Raw genomic sequence first — 13,239 nt, forward strand, 5'->3', positions numbered from 1 at the left:
TGAGAAAAAAAAAAACTTGACTTCTTTGAGCCAACACTGTTTATAGCTACTGCAATGAAAATTCTAATTTTGTGCTCTAATGAACACAAAACGATCCATAGTCAACCTTGGCAAAACTTATAATGACTGTGTAATTGAAGTGACTTTGTCACATTAAAAAATATTTCACAAAATTGTAGGAAACAGCCAAGAAATAAAACCAGGGGATGGACAGCCTTAGATAGCTGACCCAGAAACCAGTCTTGCCCTTCTCCGTTTAGTTAAGTGTGATGCTTATAAAGCTGTGACACATTTGTATGCAATCGCTCTTCTTCCAGTATGTTCAGGCTAATTGCAGAATTCCACACAGTATCTAGTCATGAGGGCTGCAATTTAAGATTTTATTTTTAAAGCAACATTTGCACTATAATTTCATCTGCCACAAATTACATGTGTCCGTGCACACACACGGGGAAATATTTGCTTAAATATGGGACACTTATATGAATGTAAATGCACATGCTTCATCAGATGGTATTTTAGCCGGGCTCCCCTGCCTTAGAAATTTCAGGGCTAAGATATGCAGAAGGGTTCAACTGGCAACTTAGTTTTCCTGTGGGAATGTTTTGGATAGAACCTCAAACCACAGTTAGACTGCACTGATGATATCAATAGAAAAGGGAGGATTTCTTTTAGCAAATTAAAAAACAAACAAACGCCACCTGACATCTGTCTCTAAGAAGAGTCCAACAGGGGCATGTGGATTGTCCAGGTGATAAGACAACCTGGACAACACTAAAACCAGGCTGTCCATTAGGTCAAACAGGAATTCATGTGGTCTGGTCATTAACAAAGTTGGGTTCTATTTCCTGTCTTGATGACTTATCTCCACTCTCACTGTGGCTCCAACTCTAGTGCTCTCCCATCAGATCCCTCCCTTTCCTGGCAACCATCCTCCTCTGTGTGTGGTTGCCGTGGGAGCTTCCTGAGTGGAACTCTTCTTGTTTGCCCCTTCTGTGGCTTTCCTCATATCCTTGATAAATCCAGGCACAATCTCTGCTACCCATTCTGCAGCTTCTTTCCCCTCCCTGTTTTCTCTCACTTTACATTCAGGTGACTTGAGCCCCCTTTCTCTCCCCCCCCACAGGGACACAAACCTGCTGGTGTAGCTGGGCAGCCATGTTTTCAAAACCTGCCCTAGGAACTGGCCTCCCAGCCAGCATCCTGGGAATGTGTGGCAGGGCAGGAGGCAGTTTTTCTATGCTGAGCACTTCCCTCCCATTAGCTGAATGGGCACCAAATCTTCCCATACACTCTGGCTACCGCTTTTCTCTTAAAAGTAAAAAGAACAGGAGGACTTGTGGCACCTTAGAGACTAACCAATTTATTTTAGCATAAGCTTTCGTGAGCTACAGCTCACTTCATCGGATGCTCACGAAAGCTTATGCTCAAATAAATTGGTTAGTCTCTAAGGTGCCACAAATCCTCCTGTTCTTTTTGCGAATACAGACTAACACGGCTGTTACTCTGAAACCTCTCTTAAAAGTGTGTCCCAGCCCCTCCCTCTGCAGTTCTCTCTTAGCAGGGTGGGTGGCGCTGGAGCTGGCTGCTGCTGAGAGAGAGGGGCAGCTAGTGGGGAATGAACAAGGAGCCTGCATGAGACAGGAATGAGGGGTAAAACAGGGGAAAGCAGCAATGTGGATGGGAGAGAAAGCGCACAAGCAGCCCTGGGGGGCTGGGAGAGGGAACCAAAGCGGCTGGGACAAGGGGTCAGTGAAGTTACATGGTGTAAAATGGGAGTAAGGCGTGATGAACAAAGCCTGCGGGGCTTTCTTTTTATCTCACTGCATTTGTACTTTGCTACTGAGGCACAATAATATTTAACACGCTGTGATACTGACACAAGGGGTGCATGAAAAGCCCAGGGTCAAATGCTCCTGTGACGTCACTCTACTGACAAAGAATTGGGATCTAAATTTCAACCTGGGGTTTCGGTTTCAATTGCGAATGCACAAATATTTTATATTTATTACTTAGCACAGGAATGACTTCAGCAAGCAGCAGTGTAAGTCCTGTAAAGACTGCTAATAGCATCTCTGAACGCAACACTAAATATTTCTCAGAGTTATCAGCAGTGATTTTGCCTTGGGCTCAGGGACAGAAGCGTCCTTGAAATAAAAATCATCCCCATTTTTACCATGGTAAGAATTTTTCCAGGGATCAGTATTTCAGAGTACTTTTCACAATGCTCTTTCACATGAAAGACAAATCTGATTCGACATGAAATTCCATTATGAAGAAACTGTTACATGTGATGACACTGGTTATAGAAAATTGAAATGAAGTGAGAGGAAGCTAAAACCAAGTTGTATGAGATTCTGCTCTCCTGAAATGACACAAGGAACTCAATATATCTAGTCATCAAAGTGATGCCCATTGGGAACTGAACTACAGTTGCACCGCAGAAGGTTGCTACTTGATTGCCAGACCCAAAAGTGCTAAGCCATATGCTGCTTATTTCTGTGGCTAAATAGCTTACTACGATTGATACTGGAGATCCACTTCTCACAGTAAAACAACAACAGTCATGGCAACAGGAATTAGCAAGCAGAGTGTGTGAATTATCCTTTGCAGTGCTAAATTCTACCCCTTTTGAGTCTTAGAGTTAAAATTAATTAATTTTTTTTTCTGGGAAAATTCACATCAAGCTTGAGAGTTCTTCGGGAGTTTTTTTTTTTTTTTTACGGAAGCCTATGCAGAGATTTCACATGAAAGCTGCAATCGAAAGTTCCTGCTCATGCTTCTGTCAGTGAGTTTCCAGGGGAGGTTGATTATGAGGGCTTGGTGTTGGCCTTGAGAGTGTAAGCATTCTCACTGATCTCTTTATGAATTTTTTCCCCTCCGTTTGCCTAGACAATCCCCTTGATTTTCCTCTCTGCTCACCTGTCTGTATGAATCAGCCTTTTTATACCTTTTCTTCAGCCCCTACACAGTCAAAGTCATTCCAAGGTCAGCAGAGGGCCCCAGTACACGGGCTCTCTGTGTGTCCCTTCTCCCAGCTGGAGGCTAAATGTGCTCTGTTTACAATATGCTCAGTTTCCATTTGACAGGGCCTGGAAGCCAGTGTATATATCTGAACTTAGGTCCCTTAGTTAGTACACAACGCTGTCAAGATATAGCCCACTTCTATAATTAAAAAGCCAGCAAGCTGGCAGGGTCTGAAGGATGAGCCAATACTTGAATAAACATTACATCTGTAATGTGAGAGTTACGTGACTCAATAAGACCTTGACATACAACAGAAAATAAAAATCAGCCCAGACATCAAAAGCAGCCCCACACTTCCAATATGCTAATCTCGCCTTTCAACCATGATCTCTGCCAGTCATATAGTATTAGGTAAAAGTGTTTTACACAAACCACCCTTAAAGTAATATTTACAGCCTCCCTGCCACTATTAATAAAAATACATCATGCTCTTGTAAGGAGGCACAATTCGATTACTGAACTGTTATCCAACAAGTCCCGAACACAATTCAAAGTAAATTTCGCTAATAAGTCTATTTTTCTATCCTGCCAGAAGGGTTGCTAATGAATTTGCTGCTTGAACGCACAGACAGATTGGGAACTATAATGGCGCTGGCATGGGCAACATGGCATTGGCACCAAAAACCTATTTGTACCCACACAAAGTTTCCTCTGGAGTACGTCTCTCATCCAGAGGTGATTTTCCAATAAAATCAGCCTCGATCATTGCAAGCACAGGAGCAATGCCTGAGGGAGTATATGAGGCAATTCAATACTAGGAAATGTAGTACCAGGCAAAATTAACCTTGTAGCAGTGTTATTTCCTGAAACATTATCTAGTTTTTGCCTTTCTTTTGTATTCATCGATCGTAAATGACTGGGATTTTTTCTTCCCCTCTTTCTCGCCCTTAGAATCAAAAGGTTTTTTTTCTTTGTATTCAGAAATAGGTGCATGAAATATACCTGTTTTTCTTTTAATTCATTAAATGACTGCCAAAGGTAACAGGCTTTGTTTGCTGCATGACATCCCCTTGCTCTTGGACATATACTACGCTACAGAAGGGAAGGCCATTTTTATTCTGAATCACTTCAGTGGAATTCAAAGGGGGGGAAAAGCCATATTAACATTGAGTCACAGCCCAGCAAAAGTCATGAGTCTCAATTTTTTACTCGCTTACACTGGTGTAAATCAGGAGTAACTCCATTGTAATCAATGGATTTACACTGTGTAAGCAAAAGGGCCTGAGGGTTTCAAAGTTCAGGTTGACACCCCAGTCCAAGCTCCAGCATCTTGTATTCCTTTTCTATTCAGGTCACAAACTCCTCAGCGTTTGGACCTTCATCTGAAAAGTGTCTAGAATGGCCCTAAACAAATCATCATAATTATAATTGCCCATGCCCATGTGAGTACAATGTTACTATTTTCATGAGCAACAAGCAGAAAGCTTTATCCCTACTTCCTTAACTTGCAATATTTTGAAGGGGGAAAAAAATTGCATAGCAGAGAACATAAGGAAAGAGTGTGAGCTATACAGGCCAGATCCTCATCTAGTGTTAATTAGTATCGCTCAGCTGAAGCCACTGGCATTACATCAATTTACACAGGCTGAGAATCTGGCCCTCCCTGCAAATATATTGGCATTTGTTGTTTTGTTTTAGTGTCTTAATTGTACACCAACACAAAGCATTAGTTTAAAAAAATTCACAGGTCGTTACAAAGCATCTGTTATTTACTGCAACACCCAAAAGCAGGCATCTAAGGGTGTTTAAATAAATGTAAAGCTATTTAAAAATAATATTGACCAGAGGTCCAAATCCTCAGAATTTACATGAGCTGAGGATCTGTCTACGTACCCCTCCCTCTAAAGTCTCTCTCTCTCTCTCTCTCTCTCTCTCTCCCCCCATCCATCCATCCATCACTCTCTCCCTGGAAAGTTTACATACGGAAATAGCCTTTACTGATGTCCTTCCAGGACAGGTCCCTTAGGGCTTACTTGTTACACTGAAATGGGTACTACTCGTGGTAGTGAGAACAACACTTAGTAAACATTTTCAAAATTTCGCCCTGAATCATTTGGAATTGAGGACGAGCTGCACCTTGTGGGACTGATTCCTAAGGCCGGGAGTCTGTCATGGAGGTCACAAAAGTCATGGATTCCGTGACTTTCTGTGACCTCTTCAGTGGCTGATGCTGGCTCGGGCAGCCCCTGGGCCAGCAGCAGCAGTTTGGGTCTGTGGGAGGGGGTTCAGGGCTAGGGGGTTCGGGGTGTCGCTTACCTCCGGGTGGGGGGCTCCCACTGCCATGGTCCTGCAGCTCCTAGGCAGTGGAGGGGCCGGGGGGCTCCGTGCCACGTGCTGCCTGTGCCCACAGGCCCTGCCCCTGCAGCTCCCATTGGCTGCAGTTCCCGGCCAATGGGAGCCGTGGCAGACAGCGCTTTTGCCCCTCCGCCACCTAGGAGCTGCAACATGGAGCTGGGTATAGAGCACTAGTGGGGGTCCTGGGCCATGCACCATGGCCCGTCTCCCCTTCCCCAGCATCTGTGGTGCCCCCTGACTGCCCTACCCTGAGCACCCACAGCCCCCTGCCCAAGTTTTAGTTTCGGGTATTTTTAGTAAAAGTCATGGACAGATCACGGGCCATGAATTTTTATTTACTGTCCATGATTTTTACGAAAAATACCCGTGACTAAAACGTAGCCTTACTGATTTGTTACCAAGTTACTGGGCCAAGCCCTGCTTGTCTGATTCAGTAAAGTTGTCACAGTGTGATCAATGAGACTATCTGTGGGAGCAAGGAGAGCAGAACTTGGCCCGTTGACTCTGGCCAATGAACTTCTCCAGCCTAGGAGTGGCAGAGATCTTTGCAGCTAGAAGGGGCCAACAGATCTCAGTATTTGTGGTGAGAGATCACATTAGAAAGAGAGGAGATGAATGAGCTCTCTGAGTCTCTTCAACTCACTGTCTTGTAAGCAAATCCTATAAATTATACAATCAAGTTGGAACCATTTCACTATAAAAATGTACTGCAATCATTTGAAAAATGTGCACTAGGTCCTTGTTGTGAGGTAGCTGAAAACCTTGATAACGCTCAAAACTACTTTATATTTTTGGTTCCTAGCCAATGAGACTCATTTGTACAGTTTGAAATCCAAGCAAACTTGTAGTCAACTAAATTATAACTTATTACCACAGGCTACAGACTTTTAATACATTCTGTGGTTGGAACTGGACGATTTACTGTTTTGGGCCCTGCTGGCAGTTATCATGCATCATTTCCCTAGAAATAAAAATAGCCCTGCTGTGGTTATCCTCTGCACTGATAAAAATATATCTAACAAGATGTGTCAGAGGAACAAATTCAGAAAATAAAGGCAAGAGATTAAATAGAGTTATTATTTTATGTCTAAAGTACTAGATCTTTCAGCAGCCATGACGACTTTTGGTCTACAGCAAAAAGGTATCTCAAGAAGGAAAAAAGATCTAAGGGAAGCATCAAGCTCAAATAAAGCCACCTGGGGATAGCTGACTTGTAGGAGCTTTGCAAGAGTCAAAATTTACATAAAAATCAGTATTTAGGGTTTAGCGCGATAGAATCAAAAAGGATTTAATGTGTGCGTTTCTTTGCAAACCGTTTAAAAGCGACGTTTTATAATCCATTCCCAACACTAACCTTTAATGGGTAAGAGTAAAATAATCCTTTGCGATATTTTTGCAGTTCACCCGCCGCTGATGAAAACCATTGCCCCCTCAACATAAACCACTGGAAACCAACAGCAGAACGCATGTGTATTGGTTTTAATGAAGTAATGATTTAGGCCCCAATCCTGCAATGAGCTTTATGAGGGCATAGGGATTAATCCACATATTAGTATTGATTTTTATTACAATGGTGCCTAGGAACCATAGCCATAGACCATGACCCCACTGAGCTAGGCATGTGCAAACACTTTGGGTAGCTAGGGCAGCGCCTTGTTTACTTATGTCTGGTGCATTTGAACGGCTTTTCATTTTCTTTCATATTACACTATAGTTTATTTAACTGATTAACATGTTAATTCATGCTGGACTATATAAGACTTGGGCCCCAATCCTGCAAGTTGGCTCAATTGATGGGACTCTTCACCGGTGCAGGTGTCTACATGGACTGAATTGCAGAGTCAGGGCCTAAGGATCTCTTCTTTTAATTGCTAGTAAGCGGATTTTGTCTGGATTTTTACTGGGGATTTGAGCGCTTTTGCATGCTAGACTTAAGGTATTAAAACATAAATATGAATGCGTTTCTTTGAGCAATGAATATGGACGGACACTTTAGGGACTGTGGAATTATGGATGGATTTCTAGCACAGATTTAATTGGTGCTAACTCATTTTGTAGTTAGCTGGGAGTAGAGTCTTAAGAGTAAACAGGAGGGGAGCTTTTGGAAATAGAGAGATTAAATAGGTGGTGCCATGTACATTGCTCAGCACTTTTATGGCCTGGGAAAGCTATGTTGTTGTTTTATAGAATGGACTGATTGTAACATTCCTAGTGACGTTTTAAAGGAACATGTTTCCATTAGATACTGTATAATAGAACTTGGCCAATTTCCCAATCGGTTGCCAATAAATAGGACACCCCATTTTATTCTGAACACTGTCTTTTTCTTTTTTTTTTTAAATAAAAAATAAGAACTTTGTGCCATAGCCCAGCAATGTATAAATGGGGACATGACTACTCTTGTGCCCCTATTGGTTGCTACGTGTCTGACTTGACTGGATTAAAAAAAAAATCATAGCCCATCAGCTTGCACTGGTGCCAGCTGGTGCTAAGAGGGCTGTTTATGGTTCCAAAGATACTCAGTGTACATCAACTGAACCAGTGAGCCTGATCTTCTTGTCCTCCAGCTGGGTGAGTCAACAGGAAAACCCACTAGCTCTGCTTGACTCACTAAGACATCAGACCTTCCATGCTGTATTAAGCCTATCCCGGGGGAGGGGGAAGGAGGTGCCACTCCATCTGATAAATTATAGATATTTTTACAGTGCAGTTGATAGAAACAATCACTCCCATTCTGTACAGAAGAGAAGATGAAAGGGCCATAAGAAATACCAATGCACTGGCAAATGAGAGGACACCTCTGTAATGGATTTTAAGGGTTTGTGATTCACATTACAGTGTACTGGATGGGAAAGACAACCCTAGGAAGTAAGGTTGGATGCCCTTCAGTTTGAAAGGGATTAGGACCAGAAGATGAGTTTTATGGACAAGAAAGAACAATAACTACTACCAGCATTTCTGGTTAACAAGCTCATGCTGGTCTTGTTAGCTAAGGAAAATGAATGAAATTGAAAATAAATAAAACGTTTGAAAGAATTAGGATGTTAGCACCGTCTGTGTCCCAGGTCTAGGTATCTGGATACCATTAAGGCTAGAGCAAAACTTAACTTATGCAGGTGTTTAGAGAAAAGTTTTATTGCTATCTTTCCATTAAAGATCTTTAAAAGGGCCATAAAAGATTAGGGGAGAAAGGACACAGAAGGAAATCAAAGCCAAATGCAATGTACCTGGGGCTAGTATTCCCTTCAAACGTTTTCACCACTAGCCAGTAAATAAGATAATATGGTAAGCATTTTTTCAGTTTCAGAAACGTAATCTGTCTCTTAAATACTCTACTCTGAAGCGATGGGTAACAGTAGGTTTTAGATGGGTGACTCTTTTACCTGCCTATTTTTTCCCAGAAGGGATAGCTCAGTGGTTTGAGCATTGGCCTGCTAAACCCAGGGTTGTGAGCTCAATCTTTGAGGGGGCCATTTAGGGATCTGGGGCAAAAATTGGGGACTGGTCCTGCTTTGAGCAGGGGGTTGGACTAGATGACCTCCTGGGGTCCCTTCCAACCCTGATATTCTATGAGAAATCTCTTAGCCATTATTCACGAAGAGCCAAATTCTTAGGTTAGGTCATGGTCAACCCGTGTGCAGAAGGGACTCTCCACATGCAGAACTCACTCTTCTCATGTGGAAGAGGGCACACAGAACAGTCTTCTTAGCACCATTACCCACTTACAGCTGTGGGGACTGAGGAGATGGAGACAGGGTTGCCCTACAATGGGGCATGGGAATGTACATCCTTGTCTCTCTAACCTCAGAGATTAAGCCTGGGTTTGTATTACCTGACCTGTCGAGTCTTCTGCAAAGAGGAGATCTGGCCTGGATTTTGACTAGGGAGAGTCACTGGTATTGCAACCAGCCTATTCAGGAAAGAAATGAAGGCCTCTCACATGGATGGCCCTGCCCTTGTATGGATCTCTGGGAATTGTACAAGTTTGGATGCTGCAGGTTCTCCCTCATTTCTACTGAATAATGGAATCTCCCTTGTGCTTGCTGACTAGATCCAAGGCAAAATGAACACGATTCCTCCAGAATCTGTGATTTCCTTCCTAAGATGCTATTGGCTAATATGGGCTCCCAGTTTATGCATTATCCTGGCCACAAGCTCTCCCAGTGGAACCCTCATCTCATTCATTGGACAGGAAGGTCTGGGTATCAGAACAAACCCTGCAATTTAATTCTGTGTGATCCTCCTCCTCCACACTAGCACAGCACACGGGCCAGAAGTTTACAGGCTTCAGCAATGTCCTGACTTAAAATTATTTCTTGCATAACGCCTCTTTATAACTGGAAATCTTCTACTACGTGACCTTGGTCAAGTCACTTAAACTCCAAGGGCTTAAATTTCCCCAACTGTATAGTTAGATAGTAATACTTAGCTATCTCACAGGGATGGGATGAGGTTTAATTCACTGATGTTTGTAAAGTGTTTTGAGATTCTTAGAGGAAAGGTGTTACAGAGCAGAAACATGATCCAGTGGACTGGGCATGAGCCTGGGACTTGGGAGACCTTGAGTTTAATTCCCTGCTTTGCCACACATGGCCTGTTTAAGCCTGGGCAAGTGCCATGGTCCTGGCTCCCAATGGGACAACCATTCTTCCCTACTTCACAGGGGTGTTATGATAATAACCCCATTAAAAATAGTAAGGTGCTAGGATATTGCAGGAAGTGCACTGTGGGTACCTGATCCAGACAGATGTGTTATTTTTAGTGTCTGGGGTTTTTAAAATAATAACTGCATTATTTCCTCTGAAAGATCAATTCTGCAGGCATTATGACTTTTTTTTATATTTTTCACTATGCTTATTTATAGCAATGTTGTGCTGGATAATACAACAAATACATAAAGATGAGTTCCCCTCGCTCTGCTGCGTTTCCACAGCTCTCCTTGCTCTGTGCAATATGGCTGACTGAAAGCCTTCGTAGCTGTCCAAAAGAGAGCATGTATTCCAAAGAAGTGAATCTGAATGCCACCTGCACATACTTAGCTACTAAAGGAGCTCACTCCAGTTTGTCTAAATACCTCTCTAGACAAGCACAAACAAGAGCCTTGATGTGCCTATAAAACTTTAGTAGGTTAGTTGCTTCTCTTCTCAAAAAGAGCAAGAATATGAAAGAGATTTTACAGAATAAATGGCAATGTTTCTTCAATGATCTGCCCTGTGTAAAACACGATGTTGAATTGTGTCAATTGTGGGTATGTTATTGAGTAAAACACCGGGAACATTAATAATTCTAGGTGGCGAAACAGGTAGATCATTTCCATACAAACCTTAGTTGTGGCACCTTTACGAATATGCAAAACATCACAGACACAAGGCCTTATTTGCAGACACTGAATTAAGCTGTAATCTTTAAAACTGAGTTAATTCTGAGTCTGGTTTTGGGAGACAGCAATTATGTCAGAAAAGTATAAAAGCAAGGAAAATTTTTTTATATTAATGACAACTGAGAAAATATATATATATATATATATTGTAACAGTTGTCAACTGCAGTTAGATTCAGCTCAACTTATTAGTGCATGGCTTTTAGCCAAAAGCAATTCACATTTGCAGAAGTGTACTATCACATATGTCTTAATAACAGAAATGTGTTTTTAAAAATGTATGTGATAAGTCACATATGGTAGAAGGAATCTGTACAGCTTTCAGCCCTTGTGACAATGGAAGCTACTAAATTTATTTTGTGAAGCTGAAGAACATTAAAATTCAAGTGAAATTCTCTTTGACATTTGAAAGAGCTACAGCACTGATGGCATTAAAAACTAGACAAGACTCTGCGGTGCTGAATATGGTCTCCTTGCTTATACAAATACAATCTAGATCTATTACAGTTATCTTAAAGATACCATTTTACTCTTGCCCTTAGAGGCAAGGTTTTAGGGTAAAACCATACAGGTACATTAAGTGCTTACATTTCATTGAAAAATACGAGGCAGATATTTTCGCTCTTCTTTATGCAGAGTGTAATTAATATGTATAATGGACTCCCTAGGGTCCTAACTGAAGCTGCAATCATTAACATATTCAAAGGCAAGTTAAAACAAGCAGTTGGGGAAAACATGACAGGGTGAAATATACATGTGGAGGTGGAGAGCGCTAGATTGGCCATATGGCCTTCTTCCATCCCAAAATGTTAGTATATTTTTCAGGTCCCAGAAAGCAATGATTTAACTTAAAATGAAGAAACGAACATTTTAGATGGTGTAATTGCGGATCGCTGTAAAGTACAAATTGCTTAGGAGTGGCGTTGTCTGCTGTAAACTGGTGCCGCACCACTGACTGCCATGAAGTGGTCCCAGCTTACACAGCGGAGAGTTATAAAAAAATTCATGAATGAAAAATATTACATTGGAGCCGCCCCCAGCTCCATTCTCTTGTCCCCTAGAAGCTGAAGGGGAGCAGCTAATTCACTTCGAACAACCACCACCAGCTAGATTTTTAATAGCTTGGACTGGACTGGAACTAGTTACCTAGAAATGAATGGCCCCCTGTTTCATTACAAGTTCCTTCAGCTTTTATATCTCCCTTGGTTTCCATTTCTAATTCTCACCAGATTAAATGAAACATAAAGAGTCTGATTTACAAACTGCCTGGCACCTTGCACAGTTGTTCTGATGAGCATTTTACATTCATTTTGCCCCGGTGTAAATGACTATCCAAGGTGGAAGGCAATGGAGAGTGAGGCCTGTAGTCTTTTTGTTGTGCCTCCCAAAACACAGCCACTCATGAGCCCTCCCAGAGAAAAATCACTTCCAAAAGGCATCACGATCAGCAAAGTGCAATGAAAACAGTGGCTATAATAGGAAGATATAGCTCCTGGGGACTTAGTTAAACTGCAGACTGATCATCCACCAAAGCTGGAAGTATGTGTTTTATTGGTACTTAATAGAACATTAAAACTAGAGTATATGTTGTTTAAGCAGAAAAAGTAGCTGTTGATTGCTATTACCCTTAACTGAAAACATCTCTCCTGAAAGTACCAGGACATCTGTATGGCAACTTTCTTAATTCAATGATATACTGTAGAGAATGGCTGCTAGTGCCCTAAGATTTAAGAACTTCTCATAAAATGCCCTGGAAATTGGTCCCTGGTAGCTTGCTCATCCTTCATAGATCCCCAGTATAAAGAACAGAAATATACGTACGTACGTATGTACGTATGTGTGTGTGAGAGTTCTTAATCAACAGGATGGCAAAGCTCTGATACATTGATGCAAAATATTCCCAAGTGTCTAGAAATCATTTGGCACACTCGCAGTTATTTCCCCCTCTGTCAGATCTTCCCAAAGATTGCAATTAAAAACCAATCTTTTTAGCATGTGCAACCCCCCCAGGCAAGGAGTACTATGTTCTGAACATGATGATGATATTATTTGGCAGCTATTCATAGACAGTACATATTAATTTATGTAAACTGGACACAAATCAGGGCATGCAGTCATTAGGGACTCATGAAAAATCGAAATCTGTCCTTGATGATCAGGGGATTTTTTTATGGCTCTGATTATGGATTAACTCGAGTTCCAATGTCTATTTTATTGCCGTATTGTTGGCCTTTTGTTGTGGTTGTTTGCATGAAGTTCATTAAAGTTGAATTTTCCAATGGATATAAAAATAACTTACTTTACAGGAATGTTTCTAGGTTTTGTCTTTTCAGCAGCCTATAAATAGAAGGGGGGAGGGGAAAAGAAACAGTTAAGCAACATTATTAAGCACAATCATTCCTGGAACCAAAATAATATTAAAATAGAATGCTGTTCAGAAATGGAATAAGCAAACCAAAGCAGGATACCAGAGTTAAGTAGGCAACAGAGTGAAGATAGCAATTGCTGAACCCTTTCCCCACAATCATGATACAGCTC

At 41.6% G+C, this 13,239-nt stretch overlaps 1 protein-coding gene across 3 annotated transcripts in view; it reads right to left on the reverse strand.

The window, feature by feature from the left end:
* Window positions 1-13,239, reverse strand: part of AFF2 (ALF transcription elongation factor 2) — a 410,708-nt gene that overhangs the window by 79,556 nt on the left and 317,913 nt on the right. For all 3 annotated transcript variants that reach the window (XM_077825719.1, XM_077825718.1, XM_077825720.1), the window contains exon 9: window positions 13,001-13,038. In XM_077825719.1, the coding sequence (XP_077681845.1) occupies window positions 13,001-13,038 (38 nt within the window). The remainder of the gene's footprint in view (window positions 1-13,000; window positions 13,039-13,239) is intronic.

Source organism: Eretmochelys imbricata, chromosome 9 (assembly GCF_965152235.1).
Source record: "Eretmochelys imbricata isolate rEreImb1 chromosome 9, rEreImb1.hap1, whole genome shotgun sequence".
NCBI classification, from domain to species: domain Eukaryota; kingdom Metazoa; phylum Chordata; order Testudines; family Cheloniidae; genus Eretmochelys; species Eretmochelys imbricata.